General features: G+C 45.2%; 1 protein-coding gene across 1 annotated transcript in view; it reads left to right on the forward strand.

The window, feature by feature from the left end:
- Positions 1-24,335, forward strand: part of LOC138429251 (ATP-binding cassette sub-family A member 17-like) — a 75,008-nt gene that overhangs the window by 43,198 nt on the left and 7,475 nt on the right. Inside the window, exons 15-23 of the mRNA XM_069570538.1 lie at positions 2,636-2,798; positions 5,155-5,458; positions 6,519-6,792; positions 6,956-7,160; positions 7,703-7,922; positions 12,567-12,725; positions 16,744-16,922; positions 17,563-17,688; positions 20,595-20,789. Of these exons, the coding sequence (XP_069426639.1) occupies positions 2,636-2,798; positions 5,155-5,458; positions 6,519-6,792; positions 6,956-7,160; positions 7,703-7,922; positions 12,567-12,725; positions 16,744-16,922; positions 17,563-17,688; positions 20,595-20,789 (1,825 nt within the window). The remainder of the gene's footprint in view (positions 1-2,635; positions 2,799-5,154; positions 5,459-6,518; positions 6,793-6,955; positions 7,161-7,702; positions 7,923-12,566; positions 12,726-16,743; positions 16,923-17,562; positions 17,689-20,594; positions 20,790-24,335) is intronic.

The raw sequence follows: 24,335 nt of genomic DNA on the forward strand, positions 1-24,335 counted from the left end.
GTGGTTGCCAGAGGTTGGAGGCAGGCTTCCCTGATACTTCAGTTGGTAAAGAATCTGCCTGCAATGCAGGAGACCCCAGTTTGATTCCTGGGTTGGGAAGATCTGCTGGAGAAGGGATAGAAATACCCACTCCAGTATTCTTGGGCTTCCCTTGTGGCTCTGCTGGTAAAGAATCCGCCTGCAACATGGGAGACCTGGGTTCGATCCCTGGGTTGGGAAGATTGCCTACAGAAGGGAAAGGCTACCCACTCCAGTATTCTGGCCTGGAGAATCCCATGGACTGTATAGTCTATGAGGTCTCAAAGAGTGAATACAACTGAACAACTTTGGCTTGCTTTCACTTTCTTCAGAGGTTGGAGACAGGGGTGTGGTAACTGGATGAAGGTGGTCAAAAGCTCTAACCTGCCAATCACATGGTTTTGGTTCCCCTGGCAACCAGACCCCATCTCAAGTCACCATGACAAAGGACACTCTTATGGCTCTCTTCACTTAGAAATTTGCAAGAGTTTTAGGAGCTCTGTTCCGGAACCAGGACAAAGAACAAATCTATATTTCTTATAAATAACAATAATCACAGAGGGAAATAATAAAACCTATGTCCTCATGATTTGGTTACATTTTACTATGATCAGTGCTCTTGAGGTTACTTTTACATCTACTTACACTGTGTGATGGAAGCATTATGTTGACAATTTGAAATCAATACTGGTAAGAGTATTTACAACATGAAAATTGGTAAACACTATAAATTGGAGTTTATTTCTTTGTTGACTGTCTAGATTTAGAAAGTCATGACTGAGAAAATGTTAATAGTGTGAATTAAACTTCAAAGTACGTCCTATCTGAAGCAATTTCATTAATAGAATTTGAGGAAATACTCTTTGAGGTTTTTAAATGTGTTATTTAGTCCAATAAAAACATTACTCACCTTGTGGATGAATGAGTGAAGTTTTGACATAACATCTTTGTTGTTTCAGTTTTGTCTTAATCATTAATGTTAATTAAAACATCAACCAGTGTTCTTGTCCAAACTACACTTAGAGAACCACACACCACTGCCTTCTTTCCGCTGCCACATAAGGGCACTATCCTGTGAGTGGACCAGACCCTCTGGCCCCAGTCCGGCCTTCAGACAACTGTAGCGTGGCCGAGAGCTGGACTGCATCTGCAGGAAAGACCTTGAGGCAGAGCCACTCAGCTGAGCCGCCCCAAAATTCCTGACCCACTGGAATTGTGTGAAATTGTAAATGCTTACTGTTGTTTTAAGATGCTAAGTTTGGGATAATCTGTGTCACTGCAGTAAATAACGGTTCATTTACTGTCCTTTGCAGAACTGTCCTGGAGGGAAAATGAACCAGTTTATTGAATTATATTCTTGTGACAAATTCCCAGCAATGGAATAACTAGCTCAAAGACTATGAGTAAAAGTATGTTTTTTGACCTCATACTTTGCTGAATTTGACCCTGAACAGGGCTTCTGCAAACTTTTTTCTAAAGGGTCAGATAGTATACTCTTTAGGCTGTGTAGGGTTGGTCGCATAATCAAGGGTATTGTGTTGTTGTTATTCAGTTACTGAGTTGTGTGTGACTCTTTGCAACCCCATGGACTGCAGCACGCCAGGCTTCCCTGTCCTTCACTATCTCCCGGAGTTTGCACCATTGAGTTGGTGATGCTATCCAGCCATTTCATCCTCTGCTGCCCCCTTCTCCTTTTGCCTTCAGTCTTTCCCAGCATCAGGGTCTTTTCTAATGAATCAGCTCTTTGCATCAGGTGGCCAAAGTATTATTACAGCTTTGGTAAACACTTTAGGCTGTGTAGGAATGGTCACATAACAAGGGTATTATGTAGGCACTTAATTAACCATGTAACAGCAATTTACAAATGTGAAATCCTTTCTGAGCTCGTCCCATACCAAAACAAACCTTGGGCTGGATTTGGCCCACTGGCCATAGTTTATAAACCCCAGACCTGGAGTGTCAGAAACGCCACCTTTTATAATTTATAGTTTTGCTCATAAAATACATATTAAGTGATATTATATTTTTGTTTTAATTTGTGTGTGGTATCTTTTAAGGAAAACAATGAAATCTATTCAAGCTAGTGTTGCCTCAGTTATTTGGAGAAGCTATTGGTCAGTTAATTCAGTTGTTAGTTCCTTTTTAAGCCCTTTCTAGTCAGTATACTGGAGAAGCAATGGCACCCCACTCCAGTACTCTTGCCTGGAAAATCCCATGGATGGAGGAGACTGGTGGACTGCAGTCCATGGGGTCGCTAAGAGTCGGACATGACTGAGCGACTTCACTTTGACTTTTCACTTTCATGCATTGGAGAAGGAAATGACAACCCACTCCAGTATTCTTGCCTAGAGAATCCCAGGGATGGGGGAGCCTGGTGGGCTGCTGTCTATGGGGTCGCACAGGGTCGGACACAACTGAAGCGACTTAGCAGCAGCAGCAGCCAGTATATACTTGCCAACAGTATGTAATCTTGGTGTGGCTTTTTTTCTCCTCATTGTTTGTGTCCTAACTTATTTTTTTCATATCTTACATGACTTTCATTCTTTAAATCTGAACAAAATGGAATGTGTTGTGATTTTGAGAGTTCTCATTTCTTTGTGCTTTTGGTTTGGTTTAGGGTTAATAAGCTGATGGATTCTGACATAGACTTGCAGATCATCAAGCTTCCCTCCTTCCATTCTCATCCACTGGTGAGCAGAGTTCCTGTCAACAGGATTAAACGTCTTCATTCAAGGATTTTCTCAATACCATCCGGCCTACCCATCCATCCTAACACTGGGGTGAGCAGATACATCAAATGCAGGAAGCAGGTTTCTGTTTCATTCCTGGAATCATGATATTATTCTGTCAAGACATGAATGTCAACCTTTAATAGGGGCTTAAGGAAAACTGTGCAGATTTGAGACATAAAAGATTGGCTCTGCTGGATTTCAGGAATACCATGCTCTTTGCTCCAGTTGAAAATCAGAATGCTAGTGTTTTTTCTGACCAGGATCAACCCAATGAAAGGAAGTATCAGAAAAGCTCATAGAAAGGGAGTGGCCATTTCTTTCACCAGAAAAAAGAAAGAGTAAAAGCACTAGATCGAGCTTCCCTGGTGGCTCCGTGGTGAAGAGCCCATTTGCCAGCATGGGAGAACAGGTTCCATCCCTGACGCGGGAAGATCCCCACGTGCTGCGGAGAGACTAAGTCTGAGCACCGCAACCACTGAGCCTGCACTCTAGAGCTTGGAGGCCGCAACTACTGAAGCTCAAGTGCCCTAGAGCCCATGCTTGGCAACAAGAGAGGCCACCGCAGTGGGAACCCCGTGTGCCACAGCTGGAGAAGGGCCCCAGCTGTCCTCAGCTGGTGAAAGGCCCACACAGCAGCAAAGACCCAGCACAGCCAAAAACAAATAGATAAGCATTAAAAAAAAAAAAAAAAAGAAATCAAGAGACTTAGCTTTTAAAAAAAGGCATTAAATCTGCTGTCCAAAAAGCATATTTAACCTTTCTTATTAGTCTTTCACTATGAAACAGATCATGCATGGTACCACCTGAAATTAAAAATTTTTAAGATTTTTTTTTTATGTGGACCATTTTTTAAATTCTTTACTGAATTTGCTTTGTTTTTTATTTTGGTTGTTTGGACATGAGGCGTGTGGGATCTTAGCTCCCTCACCAGGGTTTGAACCTGCACTCCTTGCATTGGAAGGTGAAGTTTTAATCACTGAACCACCAGGGAAATTCTTAATTAAAAAAAAAAATTCTTATGAAATACATGGACAACCTGTATTTCATACAGGTTTTAATGCTTAAAAAAGAATGTTGATATACATTTTACTTAGTCGTCTTGATTTAGCTATCTATGAGATATATTACAAAATAATGAGATTGGTTTTCTTGGATTGCATGCATGCATGCTCAATCACTTAGTCGTGTCTGACTCTTTTGTGACCTCATGGACTGGAGCCCACCAGGCTTCTCTGTCCATGGAATTTCCCAGACAAGAATACCGAAGTGGGTTGCCATTTCCTCCTCCAGGGGATCTTCCTGACCCAGAGATCAAACCTGTGTCTCCTGCGTCTCCTGCATTAGCAGACAAGTTCCTTTCCACTGAGCCACCAGGGAGCCTTTTCATGGGTTAGTGAAGAGGACTCACTGTTTCATAGTCTTACATCACCTGTTCAAGGGGAAGCTGCCATCCATGGAGCCCCTAGTTGGAAAGGGTCTTGGGGGTTATCTAGACCAGTGCCTGTCCTACACAGAAGGCTCTTCTCCAACCCCAGGAAGGATCTATTCAGCCTCTACTTGGCCAAGCTTTGCTTTTGGAAACAACTCCAGAACCTTCCCAGGAAGTATTTCTCAGAGCACCACCTCCGGCAGAGTGATAGCAATGCCTTTTGGTGAATGCTTGAGAGGAAGGAGCTTCAAATCCAAATGTGGGAGACATGGTGGGTGCTTGGGAGAGGCTTTCTGGGGTGTTTTGGTGTTTGGTATTTGGGAAACCTGAGACTTGAAGGCCCCAGCCCACCCAGCTAGCGCAGCACCAGTGAAAGAGAAGCTGATGGGAGCCTGTGGCGCCGACCTCCACAGCCACCACCTCTGGGCCCAAGGCTGAATCTTGGGATCCCAGTGCACATGCCTGCACGCTTTGATATTCACTGTCGAAGCCCAGGGACCTCTCTGTGCGTGGCCTGCATCCCTCCACAGGTGCATCTGTGGGTGCATTACTAGAAGTGCAGTCTCTTCTCTTTGACTGTGTGGATGTCGAATTAAATTTATGCATTCAGCTCATTTGTTTTCTAAAAAAGTAATATCAAATTAAAATGCCAGCAAGCAATGGCATTTCCCTCCCCCTGTATCCTCATCAAAGTAAAATTTTTGCCAATCTGACAGGTAAAAAACAATGTATCCTGTTTACATTTGGTGTCTGTTTAGACTTCTCTTCCAAACTCTTTCCAATCTGCGCCTTCTTTTTCTGCCATTAAATGTTAATCTAATAATTGAGTCAAAGAATTTTAATTTGAAGCAATTTTTGACACAATCAAAATGTTAGACATAATATGAGAGAATACCGTTGAACACGAGCCGCTTCACTGCCTGCCAGCTCCCACCTGTGACCATGGTAATGGTGTGTCCTTTTTTTAAATTGTAGTTCAGCCTTCTCTGCCAACAGTTCTATGCCATGTTCTTGAAAAGGGCTACCTATTCTTGGCGCAACTGGATCATGATGCTGTCAATACAGATCCTGGTGCCTCTGGTCATTCTTAGCATCAGCCTCTCATTCCTCAACTTCGATATAAGCATGGACAACAGCCCATTGGAGCTGACCCTAAAATCATATGGTCAAACTATTGTTCCATTCTACATTTCTCCGAACTCCAGGCTGGGTCCGCAGCTTCTAGACCATCTGACAGATGTGCTTATGGCTGAGGACCAGAATCCTCTGGAGCTGCAAAGTAAGTACCAGGCCCAGGAAAACGGGGCAGGAAGCAGGCCCATTGCTCCCTGCAGTGAAGCCATGTGCTTCTAGGCTACGTGATGCTCTCTGAAGTCAGAGTGTGTGGCTAGAAGGCCCTTCTAGGGAAGGCTGTAGAAGGTGGGGGTAGTCCTCTAAGAGAGCCAAGTCCTTGCTTCCAAGATAGGCTGTCAGTGGAGAAATGGACTATTTATTGATCCTGAGAGACCCAGACTGAAAGACTTCAACATGGTTGCCCCGGTGAGCAGGGGCCAGGGATAGTGCTGTGGAAGGCCATGGCACTGTCATCTCTCATTGTAAGTTTTGTATAATTATTTGATTTTTAAAATTATATTGACATGTTATTTTAATTTAAAATGAAAATTTTAAGGATTCATATTTAGTAAAGTACAAGAGATCAGCTGCAGAAATGGTTGGGATGGTAGTGCCTTGCCTCTCCCAACCTTGGTTTCCTCACACTGTCACCAGAGGGTCCAGGGGAGTGCCCATCAAAGGTGCTTCGCACTGCAACACTGGCACTCAGTAACCCTCGGCCACCAGTACAGTGATCATTCCAGCTTAAAAATTCTAGGGTTCTTGGTCAATCAGCCTGTGTGCTAGAAGTGTGGTGATGAACAGCTCTCAGAGAGCTCCTAGCCCAGAGGTCTTGTGGATAAGCAGTAATACAGAGGAACAGTCCGTGATGGTCACATAGACATAGCTCAGCCTCAGAGGGTCAGAGGGTGCGCCTGAGTTCAAAGCCTGTGGTGTGAATGGGGGCTGCACAGCAGGGAAGCCTGAAAGATGCCTGGACAAGACTTCACTGCTGCTCCAGTCAAGGAAAGGAAAACTTTCTTGAGGCCCCAGGCCTGAGGGGCTCAGGCAGGAGGCAGCCCTGCAGGCCAAGTGGATGACTGGAAGTCAGGGCACTGCCACAACAGGAGGACCCCACTGGGGATATGTGTGAGGCTTGGTGAGGAGAGAGATGTTCAGGAGGAGCCGCTGTCCTCCCTGCCTCTCGAGGCCTGGTGCGACCCGCTCAGTGGTCTGTTTTCTTCCAGGCCCAGTGGAACCATTCCTCCTGAAAAAGTTGGAGGAGGAGCCCGAGGTCTTTGACCAGAACTACCTGGTAGCCATTTCTTTTGACGACGTGGGGAACCACACCATCGTGACAGCACTGTTCAATAACCAGGCGTACCATTCCACGGCCCAGGTGCTGGCGTTGGTGGATAACATCCTGTTCAAGTTGCTTTCTGGGCCCAGGGCATCCATAACGGTACTGAACCACCCTCAGCCTCAGTCGAGCATGGAGATCGCGGAGGACATCTTGTATGAGTATGTACAGCTTTCCTTCGTCCTCGCTAAGCTTCTCCTTTACAGCCAGCTTTCTCCCTTTTTGTCTCTTTGTTTTAATTACAAATTGTTATTTTGGAATATGGTTGCTTTGACCGGTTCTACTTAAATGACTGCCTCTCTCTTTATATCCTGCCTTTGACAGGGGCCCTAAAGGACATTATCTTGTCATCAACTTGCTCTTTGGAATGGCTTTCCTTTCGAGTTCCTTTTCCATCTTGACAGTCAAAGAGAGAGGCCTCAAGGCCAAGCAGGTCCAGTTCATTAGCGGCGTCCACGTGGCTACGTTCTGGCTCTCGTCTCTGCTGTGGGACCTCCTGTCCTTCCTTGTCCCCAGCCTGCTGCTGCTGGTGAGCTGCATTGTGAGGGGCTCCTCCCCCCAACCCCGTGTGTCCAGGGGACTGGCCTTGGGGCCCCTGCAAAGAACCGGGACCCAGCCAGAAGTCTAGGCTGGCAGCTCTGCCCCTGATGGGCTGCATGGCTGTGAATGCAGCTTCCTCGCTGACCCTCAGTGAAAGGCGATTCCCGTCCCAGTGTCGTTAGGAGCAGGGGCCCTGCTCTGGGGCCTCTAGGTGGTGACTTCCCCAGAGCTGCTGCCTCAGGCTGGTAAGACAGTGCCCTGGGGGCAGGTGTTTACGTTCCAGAAGTAGCCCACTAGGGCCCTGAGGGGTGCAGCCTGGAGCAAGTCCTCCCTGGTTCTGCCTCTGTGCTCCTCCTCTCACTGCACTGGTGTCCCCTGCACGGCCAGAGGAGTGAGGGAGGGGCGGTGCTGCTGGAGTCCTGCCAACACCTTGTTTACCTTAGAAGAATAAGTTGAGATTATCGTATCCTTTCTCTCATGCTTAGGCCTGAGTCTTAGTGACTTTTCCAAATTCTGCCCCACTTTCCCCAGGTGGTGTTTCTATACTATGATGAGGAGGCTTTTACACACAAGGAGAATGTCCCAGCTGTCTTCTTGATGCTGATGCTCTATGCCTGGGCCATCATCCCCTTCATCTACCTGACCAGCTTCTGCTTTGACAATGCGGGGAATGCCTGTGTCAAACTCATCATCATGCTGACCTTTCTGAGCATTGGCCCCTTTGTTCTTGTCTCGGTCACAAGTGAAAAAGGTGAGGCCCATCAGGTCTACACATCACACAGCTTTAACCCTCCCTCTGGCAGCCACACAAGTCGTGCCTGTGAGAGCATGTGTCTGGGGCCTGCATGAAGCTCTTCTCAGCAGTGGTCACTGGAAGAGCCCCAAACCGTCAGTGTTGCAGACATGCACCCCCCAGGGGACAGACACTCAGCACAGGCCGCAGTGCGGACAGACGGCACACCGGGTGCTGCCTGGACGACGCAGCCCTGAGCTCGGGGCTGGGGGTCCACTGCACAGAGACCAGAGGGGACCTGGAGCGATGGGGACAGCCGTATTCTGATTGAGATGTTGATTACATGGGCAAAAATACTTGTCAGAATCATCAAACTATCCACTGGTGATCACGCACTTCACTGAAACAGACTACTCCTCAGTTTGAGAGAAGGTAATAAGAGACTTCTGTAGAATCCCATGAAGAAGAAAAACTTTGGAAACAAGAAAGATCTGATTGCCAAAATAAGAATTTAGCAGAGGGGTTGGAAAATAAAGACAATGAATTTTCCAGAAAGTAGAACAAAAAGTTAAGAGAAATAGAGAAGTTGAGAGAAAAGGCAGGTAAGGTGACAGTAAATGCGGGAGATGCTCTTTGTATCCAATCAATAAGCCTTCCAGAAAGAGAAAACAGGAAATCAGGTTGAGGAAACTGCCCAAGAAACAAAATTTCCCAGAGTTGAAAAAAGCAGACTTCAAGATTGAAAGGATTTATCAAATGTCCAACACTGAATGAAGAGAGACCCAAACACTTCCTGAAAGACGGGTTTCTGTACTGAGTACTGTCGTCAGGCAGATGGGGGGACAGAGCAAAGACTACTTAAGCTGGGCAACAGCAATCGAACCCACACCCCACTTTCTTGGAAAGTTAGTCAAGGATCTCGGCCAACAAAGTGCAGGAGTAAAGCGAAGGAGGAAGAAAGCGCAAGAGCCAGCAGAGGATGCATCCCACCCTGGAGTGCGGCAGAGGAGATTCCTCAGTCGGACGACTAGGTAGGGTGGTTTGTGGCCTCTCCTCCGTCCTCAGCCAGTGCTAGAGTGGGACCAGCAGAGAAGGAAGGAAGGCAGGCAGGTGGATAAGCAGGAGCTGTGAATACCTGTCCCTGTGACCACATGTGGGATTGTCGAGCACTCCTCTCCTGGGCGTCAGAAGATGGTCACTGACCCAGGAAGGTCTGGGAGCCGCTGTGGCTGACTGTTCACTCCAGGCAGGGCTCTCAAGACTGCCTTGTGGTTAAGTCTGTCTCTGTCCCACGCAGGAGCCACAGAGCTGAGTTGGGGCAGTTTCCCCACTCCCCTCTACTTCAGTCTCCAGGGTAGATTTCCACATTTAGACTTCTATATGAGAAGAGGACACGAGCCACTGTGCCTCTTCCCCTCTGCAACTACCCACTGGGGCCTGGTATCCGCAGGTGCAACTGTCTGATCACCAGAGCCATGACCCTGATGCCTCAGCCACAATGTGGAGCCACGACTTCGAGCTATGCCCCCAAATGGTGGACCCCATGGCTCTGCTGCTCAGTTACTGGGTCCTGGTCCAGGAAATGTTGGTCTGGAGACCTCACATCCAAGTTCAACTCCCTGTACATCGCAGTGGCATCCACTGACAGGAATTTCATAAATTGATCCCCCAAAGCTGTACTACTCTAAATCCAAGCCCTGAGAGTAGAGCCCGTTTTCAGATGAAGAGTCTGTTCAGCCTCTCTTCAGGGAGTCTGAAGAAAGTCACGTGTCCCCGGGCTGTCTTCCTTGCAGACCCCCCTGATTTGGAGCGGGTGATGTAGCCAGTCATGAAGCCTGAAATGAAAGCTCTAATCCCACCTCCTTGTTGGTGGAGATGTGTTGTGGTTTGTGCAGGGTGTCAGCTGGTGGCACGTGGAGTGGCCTGGGGTTAGCACCAAGCAGCCTGCGGGGTGGGAGAGGCTGTAGGCACAGCCCCAATGCAGGTCCGTTCCCATGCAGCACACCGAGTTCACCCTCTTACAGATTAATTTGCTTATGAGTAGCATGGTTATTTCGCAGAGCAGTTGTGTTTATTTGTTGTAAATATTTAAAATATTTTAAATATACCAAAGGTTATTTATAACCTTGTTTGTTATTTCTTCACTTTTCAATATAAGATAAAAAATTGGCTTCTCTAATCTCTAAGAGGCCACAGTTTCTGTATTTGTTTTTGGACCAGACAACTTACTGACCGCTCCTTTATTTCTTTTTTTCTAATTGAAGTATACTTGTTTTCAGTTCAGTTCAGTTCAGTGGCTCAGTCATGTCCGACTCTTTGCAACCCCATAAATTGCAGCACGCCAGGCCTCCCTGTCCATCACCATCTCCCAGAGTTCACTCAGACTCACATCCATCGAGTCCGTGATGCCATCCAGCCATCTCATCCTCGGTCATCCCCTTCTCCTCCTGCCCCTAATCCCTCCCAGCATCAGAGTCTTTTCCAATGAGTCAACTCTTTGCATGAGGTGGCCAAAGTACTGGAGTTTCAGCTTCAGCATCATTCCTTCCAAAGAAATCCCAGGGCTGATCTCCTTCACAATGGACTGGTTGGATCTCCTTGCAGTCCAAGGGACTCTCAAGAGTCTTCTCCAACACCACAGTTCAAAAGTATCAATTCTTCGGCGCTCAGCCTTCTTCACAGTCCAACTCTCACATCCATACATGACCACAGGAAAAACCATAGCCTTGACTAGACAGACCTTAGTTGGCAAAGTAATGTCTCTGCTTTTGAATATGCTATCTATCTAGGTTGGTCATAACTTTCCTTCCAAGGAGTAAGCGTCTTTTAATTTCATGGCTGCAGTCACCATCTGCAGTGATTTTGGAGCCCCCAAAAAATAAAGTCTGACACTGTTTCCCCGTCTATTTCCCATGAAGTGATGGGACCAGATGCCATGATCTTCGTTTTCTGAATGTTGAGCTTTAAGCCAACTTTTTCACTCTCCTCTTTCACTTTCATCAAGAGGCTTTTTAGGTCCTCTTCACTTTCTGCCATAAGGGTGGTGTCATCTGCATATCTGAGGTTATTGATATTTCTCCCGACAATCTTGATTCCAGCATGTGTTTCTTCCAGTCCAGCATTTCTCATGATGTACTCTGCATATAAGTTAAATAAGCAGGGTGACAATATACAGCCTTGACGTACTCCTTTCCCAATTTGGAACCAGTCTGTTGTTCCATGTCCAGTTCTAATTGTTGCTTCCTGACCTGCGTATAGATTTCTCAGGGGGCAGGTCGGGTGGTCTGGTATTCCCATCTCTCTCAGAATTTTCCACAGTTTATTGTGATCCACACAGTCAAAGGTTTTGGCATAGTCAATAAAACAGAAATAGATGTTTTTCTGGAACTCTCTTGCTTTTTCAATGATCCAGCAGATGTTGGAAATTTAAATTTGATCTCTGATTCCTCTGCCTTTTCTAAAACCAGCTTGAACATCTGGAAGTTCACAGTTCATGTATTGCTGAAGCCTGGCTTGGAGAATTTTGAGCATTACTTTACTAGCGTGTGAGATGAGTGCAATTGTACAGTAGTTTGAGCATTCTTTGGCATTGCCTTTCTTTGGGATTGGAATGAAAACTGACCTTTCCCTGTCCTGTGGCCACTGCTGAGTTTTCCAAATTTGCTGGCATATTGAGTGTAGCACTTTCACAGCATCATCTTTCAGGAATTGAAATGGCTCAACTGGAATTCCAGTTTTACAATGTGTTAATTTTTGCTGTACAGCAAAGTGACTTAGTGATTTACACATCTATACATTCTTTGCCATCATGGTTTCTCATGGGATATCGGCTGCAGGACCCTGTTGTGTTCAGCAGGGCTTGGTGCTCATGCGTCCTGTGCCTAACATGCGTCCGCCAAGCCCGGCTTGCTGCCTCGCCCCGCCCCCTGCCCTTTGGCGGCCACGAGCATATTCTCCAGGTCCTTGAGTCTATTTTCTTTTCTTCTTTCTTTTTGCCACAAAGCTTGTGGGATCTTAGTTCCCTGACCAGGGATGGAACCCATGCCCCTTGCATTGGAAGCAAAGAATTCTAACCACAGGACCACTTTGGTTGATTCTTGTGGCTTTTCTAGGTATGTGATAATGTACAGCATCTGCAAATAATGGTGGTTTTGTCTCCGCGAACTGTCCACACAGCAACTGTGTTCTCCTTATCTACTTGTAAGATGACACTCTAATAAATCCAAAGCTGGTGCCCCAGGCTTTCCTGTTTGGCACTAACTCATTTGTAAGCCTCCAGCCTTCAAAGCCAGGACTTCCAGAAGTGCATCCCCTACTGCAGCCATGCCGTGCTGGTTTTCTCAGACACAGCAAGCTCTTTCTGACTTGCCTGCATAAACAGTTGGAATAGAAGTAAAATGACTTCAGGAAGTGCTGCAAAAGAAAAATAGTTACAGCTTAGAGGCTGGGTGGCTGCCTCAGAAGGGGGAACACTAGGAGTCCGGGAGAACCTGATTTCTGGTCTTGGGCCCAGGAGTGTGATGAGCAGAGACAGATACAGCCACAGGTAGAAAGAACAGACCCTTTATAGAGGAGAAGAGGCCCGTGGGGCCTGGAGAGTCGCTGGGGGACGTACCCGCTTCTTCCTGAAAGAAGGGTTAATATTTTCTGTTCCCCTCACAGAACTTGGCTACACAGCGATCTCAGAGTCCCTGGATAACATGTTCCTACCGCTTCCAGGCCATTGCCTAGGGATGGCTTTATCCAACCTGTACTACAACTTTGAACTGCAGAAGTTTTGCAAGGTCAAGAGCTTGGACCAGATTGAGTGCAGTAAAGTTTGTGAGTATGACAAACAGACTTTTGTTATTTACATTGTTTTTTAAGTTTTACAATGTTGTGTTTGTTTCTGTGTTAATCACATTTTTATTAAGATATAATTCATATAAAATTCACCCTTTTATAAAGTATACAATTCATTGGTTTCTGGGATATTCACAAGGTTGTGCAACCATCACCACCATCTAATTCCAGAACATTCTTGTCACCGGGAATAAAGAAATGTTCCATCCATTAACAGTCACTTCCCATTCCCTTTTCCCCCAAGCATTTGACAACCAATAATCTACTTTCTGTCTCTATGGATTGGCCTGTTCTAGGCATTTCTTGTAACTGGAATGACTGTGTGACCTTTTGTATCTGGCTTCTTTCACTTACAACAGTATTTGTAAGGTTCACCCAGGTTGTGTCATGTATGTCCGCTTTGTTGCTTGTTATGGCTGCATAATAGACCATTGTATGGATGGACTCAGTAGTTTATCCGTTCATCAGCTGATGGACATTTGGATTGTTTCTACGTTTTGGCTATTATGAATAATGCTGCCGTGGACATTCACATACCAATTTTTGTGTGAACCAGTTTTCAGTTCTTTTGAGTATATACTTAGGAGTGGGTTTGCTTTTGACTCTATGTTTAGCTTTTTCAGGAAGCACCAAACTACTTTCCACAGTGGCTGCACTATTTTACATTTCACCAGCAACATATGAGGGTTCCAATTTGTCCACGTCCTTTCCAACACCTTTTAAAATTAGTTATTTTCTTTAAATGTGGAAAAACATGTGAAGTTTACCATTTTAACCATTTTTAAGTGTGCAGTTCTGTGGCATTAAATACATTCACATTGTTGTACCATCACCACCATCCTCTCCAGAACTTTCTTCAACTTGCAGAACTGAAATTCTGAACCCACGAAACACTAACGGCCCCACCCCAGCCTCTAGCGACTACCATTCCACTCTCGGAGTTGGGCTACTCTAGTTGCCTCATATGAAACATTTAATTCGTTTCTCATTTCCTCTTGGGTATATTCAATAGCTATTTTCTTTGTGGTTACCATGGAAATTGCATTTTAACATCCTTAAGTTAACATTCTAATTTGAATTTGTATTAGCTTAACTTCAACAGTATAGAAAAACTGCTCTTATGCAGCCCTGTCCCCAGTCGCTTTTAATTATTGATGTCACAAGACCTCTTTATCCACTGTGTACCTAGAACCATAGATTCGTTGTTTTTTTATGCATCAGTTTCTTAAGTTACACAGAAAACAAAAAGTGGAGTTACAAACCAAAGTTACTGCAATACTAGCCATTATAACGTCCATGTATCTACTTTTGCAAGAGATCTGTATTAGTTTGATCTGTATGTCCTGATATGGCCGATGTCTGTTGTATATGCGTAAACAAAACAACCTCCTTCCATGGCTCTTCAGGCACTCTATCAGATCTAATCCCTTGAATTTATTGGTCACTTACACTGTATAATCGTAAGGGATTTGATTTAGGTCTTACCTGAATGATCTAAACGAAACTGTAAGGAATTTGATCTAGGACCCTACTTTCTTCAGTTTAAGTCTGAGTTTGGCAATAAGGAGTTCATGCCAATGAGGCAAAGGAGAAAAGGAAAAATATACCCATTTGAATGCAGAGTTCCAAAGAATAGCAAGGAGAGATAAGAAAGCTTTCCTCAGTGAACAATGCAGAGAAATAGAATAAAACAATAGGATGGGAAATACTAGAGATCTCTTCAAGAAAATAAGAGATATCAACAGAATATTTCATCCAAAGATGGGCGCAGTAAAGGACAGAAACCATATGGACCTAACAGAAGCAGAAGATATTAAGAAGAGGTGGCAAGAATACACAGAAGAACTATGCAAAAAAGATCTTCATGACTCAGATAACCATGACAGTGTGATCACTCACCCAGAGCCAGACATCCTGGAGTCTGAAGTCAAGTGGGCCTCAGGAAGCATCACTACGAACAAAGCTAGTGGAGGTGATGGAATTCCAGCTGAGCTATTTCAAGTCCTAAAAGATGGTGCTGTGAAAGTGCTGCACTCAACATGCCAGCAAATTTGGGAAACTCAGTAGTGGCCACAGGACTGGAAAAGGTCGGTTTTCATTCTAATCCCAAAGAAAGGCAATGCCAAAGAATGTTCAGACTACCCCACAATTGCATTCATCTCACACGCTAGCAAAGTAACGCTCAAATTTATCCAAGTGAGGCTTCAACAGTGCATGAACTGTGAACTTCGAGATGTTCAAGCTGGATTTAGAAAAGGCAGAGGAACCAGAGATCAAATTTCCAACATCTGTTGGATCATTGAAAAAGCAAGAGAGTTCTAGAAAAACGTCTACTTCTTTATTGATTACGCCAAAGCCTTTGACTGTGTGGATCACAATAAACTGTGGAAAATTCTGAAAGAGATGGGAATACCAGACCACCTGACCTGCCCCCTGAGAGATCTGTATGCAGGTCAAGAAGCAACAGGTAGAACCGGACATGGAACAGCAGACTGGTTCCAAATTGGTAAAGGAGTATGTCAAAGCTGTATATTCTCACCCTGTTTATTTAACTTATATGCAGAGTACATCATGTGAAATGCCAGGCTGGATGAAGCACAAGCTGGAATCAAGATTGCTGGGAGAAGTATCAATAACCTCAGATATGCAGATGACACCACCCTAATGGCAGAAAGTGAAGAGGACCTAAAGAGCCTCTTGATGAAAGTGAAAGAGCAGAGTGAAAAAGCTGGCTTAAAACTCAACATTCAAAAAACTAAGATCATGGCATCTGGTCCCATCACTTCATGGCAGAGAGGTGTGGAAGCAATGGATACAGTGAGAGACTTTATTTTGGGGGGGGCTGCAAAATCACTGCCTATGGTGACTGCAGTCATGAAATTAAAAGACGCTTGCTCCTTGGAAGAAAAGCCATGACCAACCTGGACAGCATATTAAAAAGCAGAGACATTACTTTGCTGACAAAGGACCATTTAATCAAAACTATGGTTTTTCCAATAGTCATGTATGGATGTGAGTGTTGAACTATAAAGAAAGCTGAGCGCCAAAAATTTGACACTTTTGAACTATGGTGTTGGAGAAGACTCTTGAGAGTCCCTTGGACTTCCAGGAGATCCAACCAGTCCATCTTAAAGGAAGTCAGTTCTGAATATTCCTTGGAAGGATTGATGCTGAAGCTGAAACTCCAATACTTGGCCACCTGTGATGCAAAGAACTGATTCATTGGAAAAGACCCTGATGCTGGGAAAGATTGAAGGCAGGAGGAGAGGGGGATGACAGACAATGAGATGGTTGGATGGCATCACTGACTCACTGAACGTGAGTCTGAGTAAGCTCCAGGAGTTGGTGATGGACAGGGAAGCCTGGTATGCAGCAGTCCATGGGGTCGCAAAGAGTCAGACACGACTGAGCGACTGAACCAAACTGAACTGAACTGAAACAAAACAAATGAATTGGAGAAGATAATGCATAGTATCAGTCTACTTGTATTTTAAAAGATTATATCCAGAGACTATGGAAGTATTATATATTTTATATATATATATATACATAAAACAGCTGTAGGGAGAGGAGAAGTACCTTGACTCTACCTCAGATGTGTCTCTTTTTTCCAATGAGTGTGTATTGTATAATTTAAAAATACATGTATTTAAAAGAAAATTTGAAGGCAAATCAAATTAAAATAGACTTGAGGCTGCGGAGTGTTTCTGCATGAGTGGTCAATTGACGTTACAGGGTGATTGATAACAGAATCAAACGTAAATAGCTTGCGTTTCAAGTGACTGTCATATGGACAGGGAGAAGTCTTTTACTTTTACTGCATAATTTCTGCTAAACATTGGTTCCAGCAAGAAAAGCAGAATACTGTATATGTTTCCCATCTGCTGGGGTGAAGTGACTACAGTGATGACAATAATGCTCCTTTTAAATGACATTTGTTATCGTAGGAATCTAGCTGCTCTGTGTAATCTGATCGTGTCCATTTGTCCCATTGTAGCGGAGGGCTATGTGGTCCAGGAGGACATCTATGCCTGGGAGTCTCTCGGGACAGGAAAGTACCTGACAGTCCTCGCCATCTTGGGGCTCGTGTACCTCATCCTGCTTTTCCTCACTGAAACCAATGTCTTATGGGAACTGAAATCCAGGTTTTCTGGCCTCTCCTGGAAGCAAAAAATGGTGAGTGGGTCCAAGTATAAGTCTGTAAGGACAGGTAAGAGGCTGGCTTCACGGCTTAATTCCTGCAGTCTGCGGTGACCTTGATTCTCAGAGCCAGAGGGCCTGGAGATGGTGTAAACCTCCCTCAGGGCAGAGGGGTTACTGAGGTCCCCAGGACCCTGGGCCCTGAGGGGAGAAGGGGGAAGGGCATTGGCCTGGGCCCTGTGACCCTGGCCAGCCGTGGATTCCCTAAAACTAGTCAGCTTGTAACACCTCTCCCCTCAGTCATTCAGGAGCCAGATAGGAGAAAGGTCTGTTGTGTCATTTCTTGACCTGAATATCTTCCAGTGGCAAAGCACCTCCCCCAGCCCCATGATCATGGAAATCCTGTACAAAATGGGATTTGTTGTATCTTGACACCTCTGGGCTTCAAGTCTTTTTTTTTTCTTTAAAAACCAATGCTTTCCTGTCTAGCATATCACGGTCGTGTCAACATGCACTCAGTCCTGCCTGCGACTTTCCCTGAGAATGGGTGGTAGTGTGCAAATGGGAACTGGCATGGCCAGGGCACCTTTACAACATTACGGGGAAGGACCTTGATGTCTTCCTCCTATCCTTGCAAAAGCACTTACACCTGCCATCCTTATCTCGGGAGAAACAGGTTGTTTTGCAGAATGCAGAGTCTGTGCCTGGAGACCAAGATGTGGAAGAGGAAGCAAAAATGATCAAGAACTCTTGGGAAGATCTGTGTAAGAAAAACCCACTGGTCCTTAAAGAACTATCTAAGGTAAAGTCCGATGTAGCTTGAAAAGCATTGCTTTACTTTTCATCCCCATTACTCTTGGGGATCCTTGTGTAGGGAAGCAGCCATCATGGCTCCAGGACCCCGCCCGCTGACTTGGAGTACAGTGTAGCGCCCATTTATCAGCAGCTTTGCTTTCTGAGGTTTCAGCTACCTGCGGTCAACCATGGTCCAAAAATATTAAATGGAAAATTCCAGAAATATCAATTCAAAAGTTTTAAGTTGTGTGCCATTCTGGGTAGCGTGGTTAACTCAAGCCATTCCACTCCACCCGTTTGTCCAGCTTCTCCACTGTTTCATCGCTTAGTTGCTGGCTCAGTTATCCGAGTCAGTATCACAGTATCAAGTGCTTGCCCTCAAGGACTTCTCATTTTACTTACCCCAAAGCCCAAGGGTGCTGATGTTGGCAATTTGGATATTCCCTTACTGTGCCTAATTTATCAGAGGAATGTAGTATAGGAGAAACATAGTAAGTAGAGAGTCCTATGGTATCCATGGTTTCACGCCCCCACTGGGGTTCTTGAACCATATCCCCGGGGATAAGGGGACTACTGCACTGGCAGAGGATTCAGGTGAGTTTTGATGGGAAAGACTCAGAGAGAGGTTTCCTCTGAACAGATGGCATCTGAGCTCATTCGTGCACCCAGAGACAGCAGGTAGCGCCTCAGCCTCCCATTGTCTTCTGGGGACCCCTGAGGACAAGGAGGCCTGGGATGGGAGGGACGCCAGAGCCATGGATCCCCAGAAGCCCTGAAGGGTAGACATGGTTGAGTCTCTCCTGGATCTAGAAAGCAGTCTGTGGAGGAGCCAAGGAGGGGATGTGGGCTCTGAAAGCCCACAGCAAGCCTGCTAATCTCCCTGAGAGCCCATGGGGACTGTGCTGAGAGATTCTTCAGACAGCCAGGAATGTACACACACTCATGCACACGCACACACGCACACACGCATACACGCATGCACGCGGAGAGAGAGGGAGGGAGACAGAGACAGAGAGAGTTGTTTCCCTGTAGTTACTAGTGGTTAAAAAGCCCCCAGAATCAACCTGCCTGACTTCAGGCTCTACTACAAAGCCACAGTCATCAAGACAGTATGGTACTGGCACAAAGACAGAAATATAGATCAGTGGAACAAAATAGAAAGCCCAGAGATGAATCCACACACCTATGGACACCTTATCTTTGACAAAGGAGGCAAGAATATACGATGGAGAAAAGACAATCTCTTTAACGAGTGGTGCTGGGAAAACTGGTTAACCACTTGTAAAAGAATGAAACTAGAACACTTTCTAACACCATACACAAAAATAAACCCAAAATGGATTAAAGATCTAAACATAAGATCAGAAACTATAAAACTCCTAGAGGAGAACATAGGCAAAACACTCTCCAACATAAATCACAGCAGGATCCTCTATGACCCACCTCCCAGAATATTGGAAATAAAAGCAAAAATAAACAAATGGGACCTAATTAAAAGTTTCTACACAACAAAAGAAACTATAAGCGAGGTGAAAAGACAGCCTTCAGAATGGGAGAAAATAATAGCAAATGAAGCAACTGACAGAGAATTAATCTAAAAAATATACAAGCAACTCCTGTAGCTCAATTCCAGAAAAATAAACGACCCAATCAAAAAATGGGCCAAAGAACTAAACAGACATTTCTCCAAAGAAGATATACAGATGGCTAACAAACACATGAAAAGATGCTTATCATCACTCGTTATCAGAGAAATGCAAATCAAAATCACAATGAGGTACCATCTCACACCAGTCAGAATGGTTGCAGTCCAAAAGTCTACAAGCAATAAATGCTGGAGAGGGTGTGGAGAAAAGGGAACCAACCCTCTTACACTGTTGGTGGGAATGCAAACTAGTACAGCCACTATGGAGAACAGTGTGGAGATCCTTAAAAAACTGGAAATAGAACTGCCATATGACCCAGCCGTCCCACTGCTGGGCACACACACTGAGGAAACCAGAATTGAAAGAGACACATGTACCCCAGTGTTCATCTCAGCACTGTTTACAATAGCCAGGACATGGAAGCAACCTAGATGTCCATCAGCAAATAAGAAAGCTGTGGTACATATATACAATGGAGTATTACTCAGCCATTCAAAAGAATACATTTGAATCAGTTCTAATGAGGTAGATGAAACTGGAGCCTCTTATACAAAGTGAAGTAAGCCAGAAAGAAAAACACCAATACAGTATAATAACACATATATTTGGAATTTAGAAAGATGGTAACAATAACCCTGTATGCGAGACAGCAAAAGAGACACAGATGCATAGAGCAATCTTTTGGATTCTGTGGGAGAGGGCGAGGGTGGGATGGTTTGGGAGAATGGCATTGAAACATGTATAATATCATATGTGAAACAAATCGCCAATCCAGGTTCGATGCAAGATACAGGATGCTCGGGGCTGGTGCACTGGGATGACCCAGAGGGATGGGATGGGGAGGGGGGTGAGGGGGTGGTTCAGGATGGGGAACACATGTACACCCGTGGTAGATTCATGTCAATGTATGGCAAAACCAATACAATATTGAAAAGTAATTAGCCTCCATAAAATAAATAGATTTATATTTTTTTTTAAAAGCCCTCAGAAACCAGCTCAGGCAACATCAAAGTGGTTTTCTTTGCTTCGAGGAAAGCAGGAAAGAGGCTTATCTTAGAGAACTATGTTCTCAGTGTGCAGGGGCAGAAAGAGAGAAAACCTCCTGAGCCCACTGGGAGCAGTAGCTGGGATGAGAAGGCAGATCCCAGCCTGGATACCTCGGAGTCCTGGAGCCCTGGGGGCAGAACTGGAGTGCAGCTGACAACTCCAGGCTGCTGGCTCCAGGCCTCCTCACTGGGTGTCTTGTCTTCTGTCTTGGCTATCTCAGGTCTATTCCAGGAAGGTGCCTCCATTGGCTGTGAACAAGGTTTCCTTCGCTGTTCGAGCAGAGGAGTGCTTTGGTCTTCTTGGCTTCAATGGAGCTGGGAAAACTACCATTTTCAAGATATTGACTGGGGAAGAGTCTATCACCTCAGGGGACGCCTTTGTCAACAGCATCAGCGTCAGCTCTGACTTGAGGAAGGTAGGCGGTGACCTGGGACAAGGGGGCATGAACCTAGGGGTGGTGTGGGTATATCGGGAAGAGGGTCCCCTGAAATACACCTGTGGGTGTTACAGAGGGCTGGGGACAGGGAACTGGAATGAAACCCATCTTTGAAAATTCCAGGTGTCGGGTTTATCTCTGACTCCCAAATCCATAGCTCCTTCCTAGACCTCTTCTCTGAGCTCCAGATTTTATGTCAAGCTGCTTAATCAACATTGCCTTAGAAAATGTCCCTGAAACCCAAGGCATCTCAAGCCCAGTGGACCCACAAAGCCATCAGCTGTCCCCGCAAACCCCTGTCTCTTCCCCCCCTCCCTCTGTGCTCCCTGGAGGAGTGAGTGGCACCATCTACTGCTGTCCCAGGCACCACTCAGGACACCCAGCCGGCGGCCACGGTCCATGGATTCTTCCTCCCAGTGAGCCCTGGAATCTGTCCTCCCTGACTCTGTGCCCACTGCACTTCGCAAGCCAAGGCCACTCCTAACTTTCAGCCTCAGCTTCCTTGCCTTCTTTGAAGCATTTCTTAACGCAGGCCTCGCTCTCCTTCACACTCTGGCTTTCCTTTGTTTGCTCCTATAGCTTCCCCTTTCTTCTGGCTCTGCTCTCACTGACGCTTCTTCCTTAGGCTCCTGCGGTGGATCTTCTTCCTCTAGCCCATTAGACTGCGCTGCTCCCAGGGCCGTAGCAGCAGCCCACCGTCTTCGTCCTTCCACACACACTGTCCCCACCCCCCCAGTCTCATTCCTTACACTGACTCCCATTATCTTCTGTTTGCTGATGGCTCCCAAGTAGCCACACCCTCAGCCCAATCCCAGTCCTGTGTTTCAGACCTGCATATACATCCCTTCTAAACAGCTTGACTCAGACATAGTCAAATTTAGTATATATCCCTCACACCTGACCCTCTTCTTGGAGTCTACTTGGCACCAATTCAGTGAAACAATTTTTGAATGCCTAGTATATGTCAACAGTTGTGTAAGCCCAGTGACTCTCACTTGCAAGGAGCTTATGATCATGAGAACCAGCCATTGCCATGCAGTGACTTAAGTGTAATGATGGTGGGGGAGTGGGGTCAGTATACAGTGGATTCAATGACAGGCATACAAGGAGACCAAATTACAGGGGCCTATCTGAAGCTGTGCCATTCACAGCGTGCACTGTGCTAGCTTTACTGCCCATGACCAACATAAAGTTTAGAGAGAAGGCGGAAGAATCAACATGGGCTAGTTCCAGAATCCGTGCTCATAATTATTACTCTCTGTCACCTTTTAGCATACACTGCTTGACCGAAGAACCATAACCAGTGTAAGCATCTCATGGCTAGGATCCATTTACTATTAATTTTAATTTTTATTATTTTAGAAATTATGGACAAGCCTTTTGGTAATGGCAAATCAGGTAACTCTAATCCCTTTCCTGGTGGTCATTAATAACTAGAAAAATAGGACCAAATTTTGGAAACATGTCTTTGAAGGATTCAAAGAACTAAAAAGATAGTGAAGACTAATGAGCCAAGAGGTAGGGGAGGACAGGGACCCAAGGAGCTGGCCCATTCCAGTCTGAGTTGCTGAGATGTGAATATTTTTTGCCCTTAGTTTTGAACTGGCCTGCACTGGAGTTCAGGATGAGCTTTCTGGGGCATATGGAGGCCTGATGCAAGCATCCTTTCCTTGAGTCAGGACCCTGGAGGGCTGCATCCCAGGTGTAGGGATGAACTGTACTCAGACAGGTTCATGCAGGAACTGCAGAATGCCTGGACTCTTATCAGTCCCTGAAATGGAATTGACGTGACTCTAAACCGCCAGTGCTCCCAGGTGCCCGGCAGGAGCAAATGTCAGGAGAAGCTGGCAGAAGAGGCTCACATCCTAGGCCTCAAATGATTTCGGCAAACAACTTGAAATGCAGTGTTTTGTGCACATTAAAAAAATAATAATAATCACGCACATGTACCTAAACAACAACTCCTCCCCACAAAAAAAATAATTTAGAATGAAGCATGGAGAATCAAAGTGTAGAAAACAAATATACAGAAGAAGGTAAGAGACATTGTGGTATACCTTCAAGACAGCCCCTAGTAACCCTCCTGAGATTTACACCCTTAAGAAGATCACCCCAGATTGTACCAGGGTTGGTCTGTGTGACTGACAGAATGCTGTGGAAGAAGTGGTATGTCACTTTTGAGACTGGGTCATGAGGGACACTGTAGCTTCTCTTTGGGGTATACTCCCCTTCACACCACTCACTCTGGGGAAGACTAACGGCCATGTCATGAAGACTCTTAGGCAGCCCTGTGGATCATAAAAAATAACCAATGTAATAGGAGACAAAGTGAGAGAGAAAAAGGAATATAGAACACATGGGACAAGTAGATAGCCCTAACAAGATGGTAGATTCAAATCCAATTACATTAGTAATTACATTACATACAAATGGATGAAAGACTTCAATTGGAAGATTGAGATTATTAGAGAAGATACTCAAAGGTTAGAACAGAGGTACCATATGACCCAGCAGTTTCACTCGTAGGTCTATATATCCAAGAGAACTAAAAAACTGTTAACACATTCACACAAAAATTTGTACATGAATGTTCATAGCAGCATTTTTCACAGTAGCCAAAAGGTAGAATCAACCCTAATGTCCACCAACAAACAGATGAATGGATAAACAAAATGTGATCTATCCATGCGCAAGGGTATCGTTCAACCATAAAGAAGGAGTGAGGCACTGACCTACGCTACACCACGCATGGACCTTAAACGCGGGATGCAGAGTGAGAGAAGCAGATCGCAGAAGGGCACAGACTGTGCGATTCTGTTTATATGAAACATCCAGGACAGGCAAATCCATGGTGATAGGCAAACTGATGGTTGCCAGGGCTTGGGCGTTCTGGGGAGAATGGGTAGTGACTTTTCATGGATTTGAGTTTTCTCTGGGGAGGAGCGATGCCATGTTATAAAATTGACTGTGATCATGGACCACCAGTGTGAATATACTAAAAGCCGCTGAACTGAACACATTTGATGGGTGAATTGTATGATATGTGAATTATATCTCAATAAGCTGTTACCGAAAAAAGGAAGAAGGAATGAACAAGCAAAGGAATAAAAGACACGGCAAGACAGGGTGAGGCCAGGTGGTCATGACAGACCCACCCACTAGCCTTACCATCACCAGTCATCCATCCAGTTTATTGAAGCTCACTGAGAGGCAAGTACAAACCTGCTCTGTAAACTCAGATGAAAAGGAATGTTACATTTCTTTGTATTATTTAAAATCAAGTGGCATCTGCCTACAAGACCCTCCTCCTGTCTGACTGGCAAGAAATTGGATTTCAGTCTTCCTGGAATCTGTCTGCACATCACCTCCTGGAAATTTGTGAAAATTCATGGTAGGAAATATAGTTCAACATACTCCTCTTCACTTTCTCCTAGAAGTCCCACATGGATTAATCTCATTAGCAAACTCAAATCTACATCCTTGCTCTCTTCTTTTGTGAGCTTTCTGCTTAGCACCCTTTACATG

The sequence above is a fragment of the Ovis canadensis genome, chromosome 24 (genome assembly GCF_042477335.2).
Source record: "Ovis canadensis isolate MfBH-ARS-UI-01 breed Bighorn chromosome 24, ARS-UI_OviCan_v2, whole genome shotgun sequence".
Taxonomy (NCBI): Eukaryota; Metazoa; Chordata; class Mammalia; order Artiodactyla; family Bovidae; genus Ovis; species Ovis canadensis.